At 40.1% G+C, this 18,329-nt stretch overlaps 1 protein-coding gene across 1 annotated transcript in view; it reads right to left on the bottom strand.

Moving 5' to 3' along the window:
- The window catches only part of LIN28B (lin-28 homolog B), a 93,979-nt gene extending 78,742 nt beyond the window's left edge, over window positions 1–15,237 (bottom strand). The window contains exon 1 of the mRNA XM_073673177.1: window positions 15,186–15,237. Coding sequence (XP_073529278.1) covers window positions 15,186–15,222 — 37 coding nt within the window. The 5' untranslated portion in view covers window positions 15,223–15,237. The remainder of the gene's footprint in view (window positions 1–15,185) is intronic.
- Between the last annotated feature and the right edge of the window lie 3,092 nt (window positions 15,238–18,329).

Here is an 18,329-nt window from a genome sequence, read left to right as displayed (position 1 = left end):
TGCATTCACACATTCATGCAAAGTGTTGTCCAGTTTATTAATAGGTCTATGTGCTTGTCTGATGAGTATGTGCTATTCCGATATTCAAAAATTGGATCAGAATAGGACACACGCTTAATTTCAAGAACCTCATTCTCGGATCATCATTCGAATGGATTTCTGAATAGATTAATTCTACTCAATGGGACCGCGTGCCATCCAATAAAAAAAAAAAAAAAAAAAAAGATTTATCTCTAATTGGGCAGCACACATACATTTCATACGGATGTGTGAATGCAGGCTGAAGTGTTACATATAGTTGTGAGATAGCAGTACAGAACACCCTGAAAAAGGCTTTTAAAACATGCAATTAAAAATCAATACAGTATGGAAAATCCCTCAATGTATCTGTGGCACCCCAGGGGTCTGGTTTCCACAGTAACGGCAATGTTATGTCTGAGAGCAGGTGGGAGGTCTCTTGGTCAGGAATCCTATGCATGCCACACCTCCTGCCCAGTCCTGGGAGGGGAAGGACTTCCCCTATATAAACCTGGGGCTGAGGCAGGGTTAGAGAGTTCAGAGGGAGAGTTCAGCCAGGAGGGCTGACAGGGAGCTGTGGCTCCGGCTGGGCCCAGCTCCTGGGCCATGCCAGGAGTAGAGAAGAAGTAGAGACAGAGAAGAGAAGCAGCATAGGAAGAAACAACAGGAGCTCTGTGGGAGCAGTACTACAAGGAGTCAGGGGCTGGCAGCTGCAGAGCTCGCCCTGACTGAGAAGCTATCACCGGACCCGGAGTCCGAGGCTGTGGGGACTAACTCCTATCCAGCAGCAGAAGCCGACCGGCAGGGGATTTCAGGTCCTCTGGCCAAGAAACCCGAAGGCACGGTCACACGCGTGGGACCAGCACCGCCGTCGTGGAGCGGAAGCTACTAGAAGGCCCCGAGTCACCGGCCATACGGGTGAGCACCACACGGTACACTCAGGGACGTGGGCTACTTATACCCGCCTCTAGCAAGGTAGCCAGAAGAGTACAGTTAGTTTGGGAGGCCTACAACTCCGCCTGGCCAGGGGAGATCCCATCTGCTCAAGGACTGACCAGGCCCCAATCGCTAGCAGTACTCCGGGAGGGTCTATCTTTGTCACCAGTAAAGACCCTGAACTACACCGTACCGTCTCCGAGTGGTTCCTGCTACCCCCATCATCCACGTCGGCTGCCCTGAGGCCATACCCCTCCCGTTGGGGGTGATACTATCACGCTGCACAATCCTACCACCGGCCTCAGCGGTCTGCCCTGCAGCGGCAGCTCCTTCGCTGCATTCAACGGGTGGCGTAGTCGTACAACATCTACCGCTAATACAGCGCCACTTAGTCTGACTCCCTGGGCACGGACCGGGTCACCGCCACGAGACTACAACCCTCAACAGATCCGGCTCCGGGTAAGCTCCCGCATGCGCAACGCTGCGCGACACAGGCCCAGGGGTGCGTCATATCCAACTAATCAAATAACTAAGAAAAAAAAAAAAAAATCCAACTGTAAGATGGAAAATAAAAACCGGTATGGTGCTGCGCAATTATACCGCCCCATTAATTTATATTGTGTTGGTTTTTGCTTGTCGTTTTACCAGTTTTTACGTCATGTGAAGTATTCAGTTAGATTATTGTTAAGCAATTTTTACACAAAAGCACTCCACTAAACCAGAAGCTTCAAAAATGTAACACAAAATAAAGGACAGATTTTAGAGGCTAGAAAGGATTCTGTAAAACTAATAAAACAAATGTTAGGCATAAGTATTGGTTTCACTTGTAAAGTTTGTGTAATTAGTTGACTAATTTTACACATAGTAAAATGTAGGAATAAAAAAATGAATACAAACTGTTACATTAATTCAATTATCATCCCTTGGCATGTTAAACCTTCATACCGAAATGCCACCTTACACCCTTTGAAACCTGGTGTGTGTGTTACAGCTTTACTTTTTTTTTTAAATTTGCCAGTATTTATAATTTTTAAATGTAAAAATAAATATTTCCATAAAGCAAAACATTACTTATGTTTAAGTTTTATATTATTTATTTATTTTTTTTCAAAAATTTTTCCTTCACATTATGTTTTTAATTTTTAGATTCTGCCTGACCTTTTGCCCCACTGAACTTAAACATTACAGACTTATAAAGTCTACTCATTGCTTAATTGTTAAACTTTTTCAGATAGCAGGTTGTGACTTCCATCATCTGGCTACCGCAGGATGGGTTGAAGATTTAGTGTTGCTAGTTCCTACTGAACTAAACTGTAGATAATACTTTTTTGTCAACATGTAAAGCAATTACCGTATGTACATATTTTTCCGTTAACGAGAGTCTTCATAGCTTTTGGTTTGTTTCATTCCGTTAAGTAAACTTTTTGGGGGCAAAATTAAAATGAAACAGATTTTAAAAAATATATTAAATGGTTTATTACTTTTATAATGTACTTTTATATCCGTATAATTTTTTAATTTGCTGTTTTGGAGTATTTTACTTTTCATGTATGCATTTGTCCTCAAATATCCTCCCGACATCCTTTCTCATCCATAACTTTTATAAAGCTCGTCTTTTGAAAAAGTTTTGAAATTATTCTCTTAAACTTGCTTCAAAAGGACGATTTTTTTAAATAAAAGTCATAATTTAAAAGAATGTATTTTATGTACAATCCCTGAATCCTGTATGCATATTTATCATATAGTATATTTTATTTTACTAATGAAAAAGACAAAATGAACTATTTAAACTCTTAAGGGATCCTTGCATATTGCACGATAATTTTTTTTTTATTGTCACAAGTTGCATATTTTGTGTGTCTACTTAGCGATATGAGGGATTGTTTTTTGGATGGATGGTATTGCATGTCTCGGTCTCTAAAAACACCTCAGAAGTGAAGAAAGTTTAAAAATTAAGTTGGTATGTATGTATGTATGCATGTATGTATGTATCAAAGCGTATGTAGTGTAGCAAATGACAAATACCATATAATACAAAAGTTACAGGTTACTTTGTAGTTCAGTCTGACAAGGTCTACAGTTTTGAGAGAGGCTTTTGCCCCATAGTAGGTCATATAACCTAAGGTTATATGCACAAGAAGGGGTGCAAGGCAGTCGAATTGTCAACTTTTCTTCTAAAGAGTAAGATAGTCTCAAAGTTTTGTGTATGGCATAGGGAACCTCCTATATGGGATTAATTTCATGCATTGCCCCAAAACACGAGGCTAGAGTATTTTTTTTCAAAAAGTGATAGTATACTGCTAATATATTCCATCCCTATGATTGGTGGAAGTTCAGCCTCTCAGAACCCCACAAAGCATGAGAATGAAAAAGTCGGTGCTGGTTTAATTGCTGCATCCCTTTTAGGTTTTCCCTGTACAACTGGGAGCACCAGTGAATGATCCTGCACTGCAGGCGGCTGGGGTGACATTGTGGATCGAAACCTAAGGAGAGTCAACCCTAAAACAGTGCTACATCCCCTCTGTTCACAGGACTGGTTAGTGTTCCATGGATCCTGGCAACATGCCATCACTTTACAAGGTAGTAATAAAACTTTATGCATTATTATTAAAGTGGTTTCCAGGCAGATTCCACTGGGGTAAAAGCTGCATACAGATCATCTTTATTAAATGGGGGTAATACCTGTTGCAATTCAAACGGACTTCAAGTTCCGCAGAGCAAGTACACATTACATTTTCTTCAGTCAGTTCTTAAAGTTGAACTGTTAGAACCAGGTAAAATGGGCAAGTATAAGGATCTGAGCGTCTTTGATGAGGGTAAAATTGTGATGGCTAGATGATTAGGTAAGATCTTCTTCAAAATAAGTTTTGTGGGTTGTTTGCAATATGCGGCATTGAGCACCTAATAAAAAGTCATCTAAAAAAGAGGAAACTGGTGAAACCAGCAACAGTGTCATGTACGCCAAGGCTTAATGCTGCGTGCGAGTCAGATCACGCAGACCAACTATACCATAAATTATTGAAAAATGGTAATGCTGTCTATTACAAAAAAAATTGGAATACACAATGCATAGTAGATTGGTATGAAATGGCTGGACATTGGCGAGTCTACAGCTACACAAACTTACTTCTAGCCAAAGCGGCTGCAGATGTGAGCATCAGAATTGGACCATGGAGCAATCTAAAAAGGTGGTCCGGTCTGATCAGGTGAATCAGGTTTTCTTTTCTATCATGTGGATGGCTTAGCAAGAAGGCAAGCCGAAGGTGGCAGAGTGATGCTGTAAGCAATTTTCTGCTACCAAACCTTGGATCCTCGCATTCATCTAAATGTTACTTTGACAAACACAACCTGCCTAAATATTGTTGCAGATAAAGTGCACTCCTTTATTGCAACTGCATAATATTATTATTATATTAATGGCAGCATCCTTTTTCAGTATTATAATGTGCCCTGCTACACAACAAAATATCTTCAGGATTGGCTTGAGGAACATGAAAAAAGTTTAAGGTGTTCATTTGACCTCCAAATTTCTCATAACTCTTTGATTAAGCATCCATGTGATGTGCTAGTAAACAAGTCCGATCCGTGGAGGCCCTCACCTATTAACTTACAAGACTAAGCTTCTTATTGCCAGATACCGCATGACATGTTAACAGGTCAAAGTGATTTTGTCTTCATTTTCAGCACAGATTCTTCTCCAGTTTTATTTTTCATCTGGTGAGGTGAATCCTCAAAGCCCCTGGTCTGGATAAGCAGTTCTTGAGCAATATACACCGGTGGAGCTGGTACAACAGAATGGCTGAGTTGGGGTGAAACCATGATGAAATAGTAAGCTGAAGAAGAGATTACGAACAGGAGCAAAGCAAAACAGAATAAGTCATGACTGACAGAGCTGGAAAAGCAATGATTGATGCAGCAGAGCTGGGGAAGTCATGACTAGAATAGAGATCTAGCTGTAGTGGATGATGTAGCAGTGATGGAGCAACGATGACAGGATTAAGGGAGTTGTAGCAGCGATGTCCGTGGCACTAAGTGTCAGAACTCCAGCCACCTGAATACTTCAGCTGGGTTCTGCCACCTGAGTCAGTTTTAAATGATACGGGAAGATGATGTAATTGGTGAGCGTAAGGTTTCTACAGTAACCCAACCAGCAGAAGAGAAGACCGGAACAGGCTGAAAAGGGGACGTAATGCAGTGCATGAACCGGGAAGGGCGAGTAACATTAAGTTTTGAATTCTGGGAAGCAATGCAATTACACTAGCAATCTCTCTAAGCTTCTCCATACACATGAATGTTCATTCATTTCAATGGCTTGGCTTTTAAAAAAAAAGGTGTATGGGAGCCTTAAGGATATGTACCAAGATTAGAAGTTATTAGACTTTCCCAATCACTTGAGGTTTGAATGCTGAAACCCCCACCAATTTTGAGAACGGGGCTCTAAAATTAATTTGAGGACAAGCAAGCTCAATGGGACCCCATTCAGAATGAATGGAGGAAAGGTGTGACCGTAGACCTCCAACTAAGGCTAGGGACACATGGCGACTTTGGGCACAACACCTGTTAAACCAAAGTTTACTGGTTGTTGCTCCTGCATCGCAGCACAATATAAGCGAGTGGGGTCATATTGTGCTCCTGAGGGTAGTACAACCACAACAAGCAAGTCACAAAGTCCAATTGTGTTGGATTTTTTGCGACTTGCTTGTCGCAGCACCAAGCACTGCGATGTAGCAGCGACACCCAACAAACTCTGGCTGCTCAACAGGTGTTACACTCAAATCTTTAGAGCGGCATTTTCAGAATAGGTGGGGGACCCTGTACGATCAGTAAATTATCCCCTATCCTATGGTATGATATAAGTTATGATCCTGGTACATGCAGTTTAACAGTTAGGCCACGACAACACTATCAGTATTTTTTCTCAGGAGTAGGAGCCAAACCCAGGTGAGGAACAATCAGAGAAAAGGTATAATAGAAACAAGTGCACCAATTCTGCATTTATCACCCACTCCTGGTTTTGGCTCCCACTCCAAAACAAAATTCTGACCAAATACTGATAGTGGGCCATGCCCTTACAGTGCATTTTAGTAGTTCAGCCAAGCAGTTTAGGATTTACATTTTTAAATTGCTTTTTCATTCTTACAGAATGAGAGTTTTTCAATTTATTAAAATGAGAAATGTCCTCCCATCTAATGCTGCCCACTAGACGGAGCAGTTTAAATCCATGCATGGATGCCCCCTTTCACCTTTGTTCAATATACAAGACACAGAGGCTCTTCCCATTGCTGTGGTCTCTTCCTGTTGCTGTGAAATGTTCCTTTTAAGGCCACGGCCCCACTATCAGTATTCGGTCAGTATTCTTTCTCCGGAGTGGGAGCCAAAACCAAGTGAGGAACAAATCAGAGAAAGGTTATGTGCCCACGATGCAGAAATGCTGCATATTTTTTCCGCTTCTCCCTAGCAGGAAAAACGCATGCGGATTTTACATGCGTTTTTCCTGCCAAGTAGAAGCGTTTGTCGATAATCCGCAGTGGAAGTTTCCACAGCATGTGCACAGAATGTGCGGATCATCATTGGGGAACATGGGGCACGTATTAACAAGCGTTTTCGCTACGGAAATTCTGCAGCAAAAACGCTTGAAAAACGCATAGTGGGCACGCAGCCAAAAGGTATGATAGAAACAAGTGCACCAATTCTGCATTTATCACCCACTCCTGACCGAATACTGACCAAATACTGATAGTGGGGCCGTGGCCTTAAAGATAGGGTTTGATGTTGCCCACTTTTTTATACATTTTCCTTAACAGTAAACCTCAAAAAGACCACTAACTTAAGAAAACAACCTCCTTATCCAGCCCTGTTTAGGGCGAGTGCATGAAGATAATTTAAACAAAACTCCATGGAAGTCTTGAACCTGTTTGCATGTCAGGCTTAGAACCATCAATGTAACCAGATTATATTTGCTACTAACAGAACAGCATATCACATTTAGGCCACATTCACACGTTCAGTATTTGGTCAGTATTTTACCTCAGTATTTGTAAGCCAAAACCAGGAGTGGACGTTAAATACAGAAGTGTGTGGTAATATGTGGTCTGGTCACGGCATGGCGGTATTTATCATTTGTATGTGGTATTAGTTGGTCATTGTGTGGTGATAATATGTAGTCTGGTCACAGTGTGGCAGTATTTGTTCCTTGTAGGTGGTAGTATTGGTCTCGGTATAGTGAATTATGTTGTGGAGGTCACTTGTTTTCTCGGATATCAATAAGGGGAAGATTCTTGATTTCCAATAGAAGTTAAATACTTAAATGTTTAACCCCTCCCTGTCCTGTGACTCTTACACAGTAGCAAATATGCACTTACAGGTGTTTTACGGTGAAAACAAGCAATCATCACCTATCCTAAGGTCATGTTCACACTATCAGTATTTGGTCAGTATTTTATATCAGTATTTGTAAGCCAAGACCAGGAGTGGGGGATAAATACAGAAGTGGTGACGTGTTTCTATTATACTTTTCCTCTGATTGTTCCACTCCCGATTTTGGCTTATAAATACTGAAATGTGTGAATGTTGTCTACAAGAAGATATCACATCCAGCGACAATTAGGTTTTACTACCCTCATTGGTTGAAGGATTTGTCCATTACTCAGACAACCTCTTCTCATTCACTATGTCTCCCATGTAACATAATGCCCGCTATACTCGCCTTCCAGCAATGTCGGCACCTGGCCTCTCAGAGCCCCTGTGACATAGCCATCAGCAGTTGTTTCACCCTCCACATCATTCGGACAAAAAGGACAACCAGAGGAAGTTACAGAGAAGCAGCAGCTCTCACTTCTTCCGGGTGTCAGTTTTGTCCGAAGAAACGAGAGTGAAGTAGCCATCGATAACGTCACACGAGCCCCAGCAGACCATGTGCCGACATAGCTGAAAGGTTTCCCACACAGGAGGAGAGTATCGGTGTCATTATTTTACATAGGGGATATATAGGGAGTAGTGGACACCCCCTTTAAGAGTATACTTTCATGTTGCTTTCTATGCTAATATAGAAAGGATTCTTCCAGAACAAACAGACCTATATATTTCCAGAGCATTTTCTATTGCCAGCAGCAATTCTGCAACTAATTTTCCGCCTAAAAGTAACATTTTATTCTTGTCAGATTAAGGGATCTTTTTGAGATAGAGGTGATCAATAAAATGTGTGTGGCCTTCAAATGCAATTTGACTACCAAGTACATTAGAGCTTAATCAGTAATAGTAATTGTTTAGGTTCTGTTAACCCCTTCCCGACGTCCGCTGTACATGTACAGCACAAGTCGGTAGAGGGTATATGGCGTGAGCTTGCCCCATATCCAGCAGGTAATGGCTGTATATTAGGCCATGTTCACACGTTCAGTATTTTACCTCAGTATTTGTAAGCCAAAAAACAGAACAATCAGAGGAAAAGTATAATAGAAACAAGTCAAGACTCCTGCATTTTTCACCCACTTCTGGTTTCGGCTTACAAATACTGAGGTAAAAAACTGACCAAATACTGAACATGTGAACGTGGCCTTACAGCCAGGACCTTCCTCTAGCAGCAGAGGGTGGAGCGGAGCTCGCAACTGTTAACCTGTTATATACAGCTTTCAAACTGACAGCTGCAGTAACAGCGCTCCTGTGACGCAAATGCGAGGTGCCCATGGGTTACTATGACAGCAGGGGTCCGTTGAAGACCTCCAGCGCCTGTTAACACGTAGCTCTTTTGAAACCCAGACTGAGGCTTCAAAAGGAGACTGATTTTTACTACATGCGGCAATAATGTGCTATCAGACTGTCGCAGGTTCAAGTCCTCTAATTGGACTAAAATGGAGTTTCAAAAAAAGTTTGGTATCGCTGTAATCGTACTGATGAGGAGAATCCTATTGCCACGTCATTTCTTACCACACAAAGTACGCTGTAAAAACAATTCCCAAAAATAATCTCAGAATTGCGTGTGTTTTTTTGCAATTTCACCGCACTTGTAATTTTTTTTCCTATTTTCTAGAATTCCACGTGGTAAAATGAATGGCGTCACTAAAAAGTACAACTCATCCCACAAAGAACAAGCACTCTGTGTGGACAGAAAAAATAAAGTTATGGATCCATAAGGTTTCTGTGCGAAATGTCTTTTTTTTCTTAAACGGATCACAATTTGTGTAAAAAAAAAAAAAAAAATATATATATATATATAGATAGATAGATAGATATATAGATAGATAAAATCTCGACCCCATCTTGTGCATTGAAGTATCTAGTGACAGTGGAAAGGTCACTGAAGAGAGGGGAAGCAGGGTCAGCTGTCACATAGTCTATTGCAATTGGTGGATCCTGTGTTAGCTGTGCATAGAAGTGATAGAGATGTGATCTGTCATGGTCATCGAGCCTCCCATGGATCCTTGCTAAAAACGCTTCCTAAAAGTACAGGAAGTAAGAGTCTAAAAAATCCCTAGTGGCCAGTAAGAAAATTGCAAAATTATATATATTGTTTCCCTTTATAATTAAAGATTATGTAGGGAAGCCAAAAAAAAAACAAAAACACAAGTAACAAAACCTGATTTAAATAATAAGTCATTCTCTGATGATAGCTTCCCACTAAACGCTGCCATCAAATCTCTAATAACAGCATTTAAAGGGGTTGTGCCACCATAAAGAATACTTTTAATCAAGCATAAAAGGTGCAAATTGTTATGTAATTTACATTAAAAATTATGCTCTGTTCAATAAATGCCAAGCTTTTATCTTCTGAATTATGCTCTTTGGCGTTATTACATTCCATCCTCGTAGTGGGCGATCAGCTGGTTGAGTTTGCGCAGTTCCTGACATTATAAGAGGTCCCCCCCAACTCCCTACCCACAGTGTGTACAATGTAATCTCCCTCATACAAATCTGACAGCAGCACTATGGAAGTGTGTCAGTGAATCTCCCAACCAAACCCCCCCTGGGTGAGATGTTCTGCTTCACAGACCTGTGAGCGTGGAAGCTTCTCTCTGCAATCACAGGTCTGTGAAGCAGAATGATCTCACCCAGAGGGGTGTTGGGAGACTCGCTGACACACTTCCAAAGCAATCTGCTCCCTGGGCTGTCAGGCTTGTATGAGGGAGATTATGTTGTGTACACTGGGGGGTGGGAAGTTGGGGGACGTCTTATGATGTCATGATCTGCTTAACCTCAACCAGCTGATCGCCACTACGAGGACAGAATGGAATAATGCCAGGGGGCGCTAGGGAGCATACTTCAGAAGATAAAAGCTTGGTATTTATTGAACGAAGCATAATTTTTAATAAATGTAAATTACAAAACCATTTATTTGACCTTTTCTGCTTGGTTAAAAAGTATTCTTTATGGTAGCACAACCCCTTTAAGGAATGCGATCCTGTCTGGGCATCATTCAACCCCCATTATGGTATGCTGAATGGTTGTCATGGCTGAAAGCCCACATCGCTGTCATGTTACTTCTCCATCGAAGTCCAGCCAAAGGTTAGGATTCAGAGGAGACTAATTTGATCTATAGTTTGTAATAACTATAGAATTGCCCTATATAGCAGAAGTCATCAAAAGATTACAGGCGGCATGGTGGCTCAGTGGTTAGCACTGCAGCCTTGCAGTGCTGGGGTCCTGGGTTCAAATCCCACCAAGGACAACATCGGTAAGGAGTTTGTATGTTCTCTCAGTGTTTTTGTGGGTTTCCTCCGGGTTCCCCGGTTTTCTCCCACACTCAAAAGACATACTGATAGGGAATCTAGATTGTGAGCCCCGATGGGGACAGCGACGATAATGTATGTAAAGCACTGCGAATATGTTAGCGTTATATAAAAATAAAGATTATTATTATTATTAAAGATTGCAGGTTTAAAGTCTTCTAGGGTGACGGACAAAAAATAACTAAAAAGGAGAAAATATTTAATAAAAACATGCCATTGAAATCACTCAACTTTAAACTTACAAAAAATAAAAAATAATACTAAAAAGTAAGCAAATTCGGTAACACCATGTCCAGAAAAGTCCAATCTATGAAAATATAAAATTGGCATTCTTGGTTGCTATACCTCACACAAAAATGCAATGAAAAGTGATTACAATGTTGTATGTACTCTAAAATAGTACCATGAAAAACACCAGGTCAGCATGCAAAGAAAAAAAAAAGGTGATACTAAAACAATCCTTCATATAGGTCCACTGAAATAAAAAAAAAAAAACACAAAAAAACCCCAAACAAAACACTAAAATAAACAACCCCCTCTTCTATTCCCCCAAAACACAAAAAAAACAAAATCAATGTTGTACTGTATCGTCCTCCTGATCCTAGACGGCCATGGAAGAATTATCATAAATTGTATGAAGTTCAGTTCTCCACAAAGATCAGGAGACTGATTGTTACACCCAAACCTTCAATTGCTCCCTCACTGTTGCCACTGAAGGGTCAACTTGGCCTTATGTTTTGGATCACTGATGGTGGAGGTCAAAAGGGCCCTAAGAGCAGCTTAGTAACTGATGAACAAATAGTTCTCCAATGTTTTCCTGCAAGATGCTGCATTTCTCCTGCTTTGATTCAGACTACATTCCCTGCATCTCTGCAGTACCACACACCGAAAACAGTAGAGTTCAACCTCCATTCTTCATAATAATGGCCAGGTGCTTCTCATCATAGGCCTAGTTGGCTCCTCTCCAAACATGTGGTTCAGGAAATGTTGAGGAGAACCAATTGCCATTTTCATACCTATAGACAACTTTTGCTATTCATTTCCTAATTTATAAGATTGAAATATTTTTTCTTTCCGTATGCGTCGGGAAATGACGCAGTTTTCTCAAGAGATAAGTGTACATCATCACATTGTGGTTACACCATGCATCCAGAGCCATGCCCACATACACTGGGTGAGGTTTTCAAATTGTGTTAATTAGCTGCAAATTTTGACAATTATATTGCAGCATTACCATCAAGACCTTGTGGCTATTAACCCCTTCAGAACCTGCTGATTTTCATTTTTGTTTTCTTTTTCTGCTACCCTTGTAAGAAGGACCATCCTTTTCTTTCCAATATAGCCACTGGGGGCTTTTCTTTTTCAGGACGAGATAGCTTTTAATGACACCATTTGTTTTTCCATAAATACTAAAAAAAAAAAAAAACAACAACAACAACAACAAAAAACACAAAACAGAAAAAAAAAATTCAAAGTGGAGTGAGACGGAGAAAAAAAATGCAATTTTGCGAACTTTGAAAAAATTACATGCAGTAAAAATGAGTATGAGTCGCAAGGTCAGCAGGATTACGGTGATACTAAAACCTTATACAGTATATATATATATTATATTAAGAAGAAAAAAAACATTTCTGAAATTTGTTTAAAAAAACAAAACAAAAACACGTAAGCAGCTCCTGAGCCCACACTAAACATGTTCACCTTACCTGTGATGTACATGCATGGTATGGTGCGCAAAGGGGTTAATATGGTGTATACGAAGTGCACCAACGGGTGGCCATGGCAGCCAAAGATATTACAAGGGCCCCAGAATCTGGCATGACAATAAGGTAGACTGCTTGTCAGCTTATCACTGACATGAAATAATGTTTTGGTATACTAACATTATAGAAGTGATTAGTAGTTTGCAATATGAGGTTCCCTAGCAGGACTGAAAAGGTGATTAAGAAACTTAAAGCGCACCTGTCAGCAGGCTTGTGTTCAGTAAACTACATACACTGTCAGGTGGGTGACATTACACTGATTAAAATGATACCTTGGTTGATGAAATCCATCCAGTGGTTCTTTTATAATCTTTACTTTCAGTTTGGAGTTAATGATATGCTCGTGATTTGGGGCGGCTTGTGGGTTGGCTCCCTATATGGTGCTCTGCTTACATATTCAGCTATAAGCTCTTAGGACAAGTCACTGTGCCTTCACTGACCTGCCTCCTATTTTACATAATGCATCTAGTAGTGCAGGGCTAGGTAAAATAGGAGCCAGGTCAGAGAAGGCACAGTGAGCCGTCATAAGAACATACAGATGAATAAGTAAACTGAGCACTAGATAGAGCCCACCCCACAGGCCGCCCCGGAGCACGAGCATATCATTATCTCCAAACTGAAAGTAAAGATTACACAAGAACCACAGGATGGATTTCATCAACCAAGGTATCATTTTAATCAGTGTAATGCCACCCACCTGACAATGTATGTAGCTTACTGAGCACAATCCTGCTGACAGGCGAACTTTAAAAAAAAAAAAAAAAGTTTTCTTTTTTTAATCTACTTTGTTGAATAGTCACAATTTGTCTTTTACCGTATGATGGTTCACATCACATACAAAACATTGTAATCAGCAATGATCAAAATGCTTAAGGTATTAACAGGCTAACTTTAGAGATCCTCCATTTTCAGACATTATGGAAATCTTCAAGGATGGGTTGGGTTGCCTTGAGAAGTGGTTTGGGAAACAGTTCGAAAGAATGTACTAAATCAAAAAACGACAAACCGAGATCTAATCATTGACTTCCCTACAGTATGTAAGATATGTTCTCCATGCAGTGATCTGAACACACATGCTTAAGGCGAACCTGTTGGCAGGATTTTGCTAAGTAAACTACAGGCAGTGTCATGTTGGGGTTGCTGTACTGATTAATATGATACCTGAGGTGATGAAATCTGTCTTGTGGTTCTTGTGTAATCAGTGTTTGCAGTTTTGAGCTAATGATATGCCAGTGCTTCGGGGCAGGACTGTAGGCAGGGTCTTTCCTTTGTGCTTTAGGCCAGGGTTCCCCAACTCCAGTCCTCAAGGCCCACCAACAGGTCATGTTTTCAGGATTTCCTTAGTATTGCACAGGTGATGTAACTATTGCCTGTGCTGATGATGGAATTATCACCTGTGCAATACTAAGGAAATCCTGAAAACATGACCTGTTGGTGGGCCTTGAGGACTGGAGTTGGGGAACCCTGCTTTAGGCCAAATCAACAAGATAAGACCTGCCCACATGCCGCCCCTGTTTCTCTATCTGGCTGTCCCTATGATGAGGAACATACTTGCGCTTGTGGGCAGCCTGTGGGCAGGTCTTATCTTGCTGATCTGGCCTAGGCACCAAGGAAAGGCCCTGCCTACAGTCCGCCTCTGAGCACGGGCATATCATTAACTCAAAACTGCAAACACTGATTACACAACAACCACAAGACGGATTTCATCACCTCAGGTATCATATTAATCAGTGCAGCAACCCCAATATGACACGGTCGTAGTTTACTTAGCAAAATCCTGCTGACAGGTTCGCTTTAAAGAGGTTTTCCACTACTTTATCATCAATGACCTATCCTTAGGATAGGTCATCAATGTCTGATTGTTTGGGGTCTGATACCCGACATCCCCGCCGAACAGCTGTTCTTGGTGTCGGTGGCTGGAAACGCTCAATTGCGGAGAAGTTCAGTCTTCTGATAGTACCCAGCCACTTCATTTCCACATCCTACTCAAATCAGTAGGAAACAGACGTGCAGTACCCGGAAGCAGACACCATCAGTAGACTGAGCAGCTCCGCAATTTAGAATTTCTGTCTGGTGCCCTCCAACACCGAGAACAGCTTATTGGCGGGGGTGCCGGGTGTAGGACCCCGACCAATCAGATATTGATGATCTATCCTAAGGATAGGTCATCAATGATAAAGTAGTGGACAACCTCTTGAAATATATATTTTTTCCATACTTTCTATTTAGCCAAGCAAAGATCCAATATAATAATAGGCACATGCATCCACAGAATATCACACAAGAGGACATAAAAAAATATATCCACAAATAACTGAGAATCCAGAAACCAATAATGGCCACAGAACCACATATATAGGTTAATAGTCAACGAAATGAGGGAAAAAAAACAAAAAGGGAGAAGTCTTCTAGAAGGTGTACAGTTCTGCTCTGCATACACTTTTATAAGACTTCTACCGAATTGAGAGATAATCAGCTGTATATAGATTTGGTCCCAAGTGGCCTTTTTTTTTGTACACAACCAATAATTGTGCCAAAATTAGGCAGTTCCTGTTGGTTTGTGGCAAAACCATACAGAATAGATTAATGCTAACCTATAAAGTTGATTATTTACAATTAGAAGATAATAAGCAAATGATGTCACTCATCTTAGATTTTGGCAAAAGATGTCGCATGATCACTATTCAAAATTAGGCAAATATATTAAAATGTTTACGAGAACAACAAATCATTCACATTAACTGACCTGGTTCCTTAGGTGACTTCTTGAAAGGTCTGATCATCTTCTACGGCACCTAGAAGTCAAAGTTTTTATCAGTCCCATGATACTTAAGTTTTCATCTCTTCTAAAATGTGTAATTACAAGTTACACCAGACATTTGGCCATTGGGAACTCAAGACCTTTGTGTATTGTGTTCTCCAATTAACCCACCTTGCTTTGAAATACACTGTTGCCAAAACTATAAGGTAATCCCCGTAAGTCGGTGGGATCCCCTATTACAAATGGGACCATGTAAGTGCTGTCATTCTAATGAACACAATGGACGGTATCAGATAAGAATACATCAAATGCCCTGCACAATAGAATGTGCTCTTTCCATTTATTAATATTTGATGGCAAAAAGTAAGCAGAGGACAAGTTATTATTCCCCTACAGTGGTTACACTACACAAAGAGGTCAATAGGAGACATTGTGTGAACACGGACCCTTGATCATCAGGTTAATTAGATTCTTTTTTTGCTTAGGGGACATTCATCTCTTGTCATTGATTGGAAATTTGAGCAGTGACCAATCAATTATTTTCAGCAAATAGTGTCAGAATGATGCAGATATTCTGAATTATTGCTTAATTTCAATCAATCACCAATACAGTGCCAACAACAGAATCATTACATTGATATCTTGAGCTGAGAAGTTACTTGAAGGGATGGCTGGGGAGTGGGACTATTCTTGTGTAACAGTATTTAGACATTGTTTTCTGCTTAGAATACAAGTCTGCAATAGTCATACATGTTGAGATCGTCATTTTATCATATGACCTTATAGGAGAATTTTTTTATTATTATTACAAACAGAACTAATGTGGTGATGATCTAGATTAGAAGGTGCAGTGGTTTACCCAATCTGCAAGCTGTATTTTAGATAAGGGCTTTATATTAATGATCTAGCCACAGTGTTCGGGCATGCAATGATGTCAGAACCACAGGATAGCTTACAATTTTTTATTTTTAAAGGTATTTCAGGACCAAGCTGTCCTATTAAGAAGTTGCATGACATCATGTACCCTGCAATGTCAAATTATAATAAAATAAGGTAAAATAGAGTAAACTACGGTAAATTACTTATGAAGATACAATTTTGTGCTTTCAGATTTTGAGGTTCAACAGAAAATTGTGTAAGTGCATAATCACAATACAAGTATTTCGCTTTTGCTGCTTACAGCTCATCTGACTCTTTAGAACTTCACTATCCAAAAAGTGCAATAAAAAAATAAAGGTGTGTTTACACCAAGTGATGCACAGCGGTAAAACACGTTTGCCGGTCAGTGGTCATTTTTAGTAGCCGGTTTAATAGATCATTCGGTGAACATAGTCCTGTGGAAACAATGGCAGTCTATATCCTGCTTAAACAGATCAAGAAAAGAGAATCAGGTGCACAGGCAATATAGTACCACAGGGTGCTACATCATGTATCACAAGAGAACAATTATAAAAAAGGGGCAAAGAGTTACAATAGTCATGTGCACACCTAAAATAGTCAAAAAGTTTTTTGGTATAAAACACAACAACACTATAAAACCATAAAAATATACATACCAAAGCCTGACAAACACCGCTTAAACAGAACGATGCGCAGCCAAGACTGGGTGTAAACCAAAAGATTGTTTTTCTCATTCATTAGGTAAATCGCCAACCTATTTAAACTTCAAGATTATGGTGAAACAAGTGTTTTTTATTATTTGTTCACGATAATCATGCAGTATAAATGCACCTTAGAGGGACTGACAGCACACAATGACTGTTCAAACCAAGCACAAGTGCTTAGTGCTTCATGGCGTGACCAAACACTTAACACCTTTTCATCTATATCCGCCCTTCTCATCTATATCCACCCTTCTCAGGCTCTATGAAGCCAAAGCTGTCAAAGAAGGGAGGAGATAGTTTTCCATCTAATAGGTGGGAAGGTGTAGCTAAATATTTGGCCACGCCAAGAGTGCACTGAGCGACTGTACTTGGTTTGAACAGTCGTTCTGTGCTGACAGACTCCCTTTAAGGCCATGTCCCCACTATCAGTATTCGGTCAGTATTTTTTCTCAAGAGTGGGTGATAAATGCAGAATTGGTGACTTGTTTCTATTATACTTTTTCTCTAATTGTTCCTCATCTGGTTTTGGCTCCCAACTCCTGAGAAAAAAAAATACTGACCAAATACTGATAGTGAGGCAGTGGCCTAAGGCTATAATTATAGCTTTGTGTGATTTGGAAATTTATCTGCTCAAAAAATATAAAAATCTACATTGTAAATGTTTTAAAGTGGACCCACTTAAAAATCCTCACCAAACACACTCTGTGACCATACTCTAAGTACTCTTATTAAAGGAAATAAAATTTAAAAAATGCACATGTGAAATGGCACATTCAGTGTAAAAGGTCTTTGATCAATCTGTAAAAATAATGAATTAACACACACACACACACACACACACACACACACACACACACCCCAAGAAACTGATGCCTGAAATGGATTTAGTCATAGTACATCAAGGCCGTAAAAACAATACTGTAGCAATCAGATATAGCCCAAAATGTTAATGGAAGAATACCTAGTTGGATTACTGGCGTCATACTGCCTCATTCACTATGACCACGGTCGGCTACACACCAAAAATGCAAATGATGTTTTCTATGGAGTACACACATTAATATGATATGCTTTTTTTGTGTTTTTTATTCAACCTGGAATAAAATGTGGATGTTTTTATACTAGGAATTGGGACGTGCAGTTTTCTCTACCTATTTCATCATACTGCCCCATATTAACAGATCATTACTGTCATAGCCTGCGAAATTGTGCGATGATGTAGTTATATTAACAAAAGGTTGGTGATTTTATGTAAATAAATGTAGCATAACCAGTTCTGCTATGTCCAAGAACTCATCTCTTGCATGGTACAATCAGCTCTGCTAGATTTACAAATCCATCTCAGCTACAACCAGTTCTGCTTAATTGCAGCAACATAAATAGGCGCCACTACATTCAGAAACTCGCATCTTTTATAGCCATTTGCTCTATTATAGCACATAAACTCGGCTCCAACAATATGAACTGAAAAACAGCAAATACTTCTGTACTCTGTTCTGCAAAAATATCACTAAGCCCACATTCA

The sequence above is a fragment of the Phyllobates terribilis genome, unplaced genomic scaffold, assembly GCF_046119375.1.
Source record: "Phyllobates terribilis strain yellow unplaced genomic scaffold, ASM4611937v1 Scaffold_3__8_contigs__length_932513732, whole genome shotgun sequence".
NCBI classification, from domain to species: Eukaryota; Metazoa; Chordata; class Amphibia; order Anura; family Dendrobatidae; genus Phyllobates; species Phyllobates terribilis.
The sequence above is the reverse complement of the archived record's forward strand: the minus strand, read 5'-3'. Positions and strand labels throughout refer to the sequence as shown.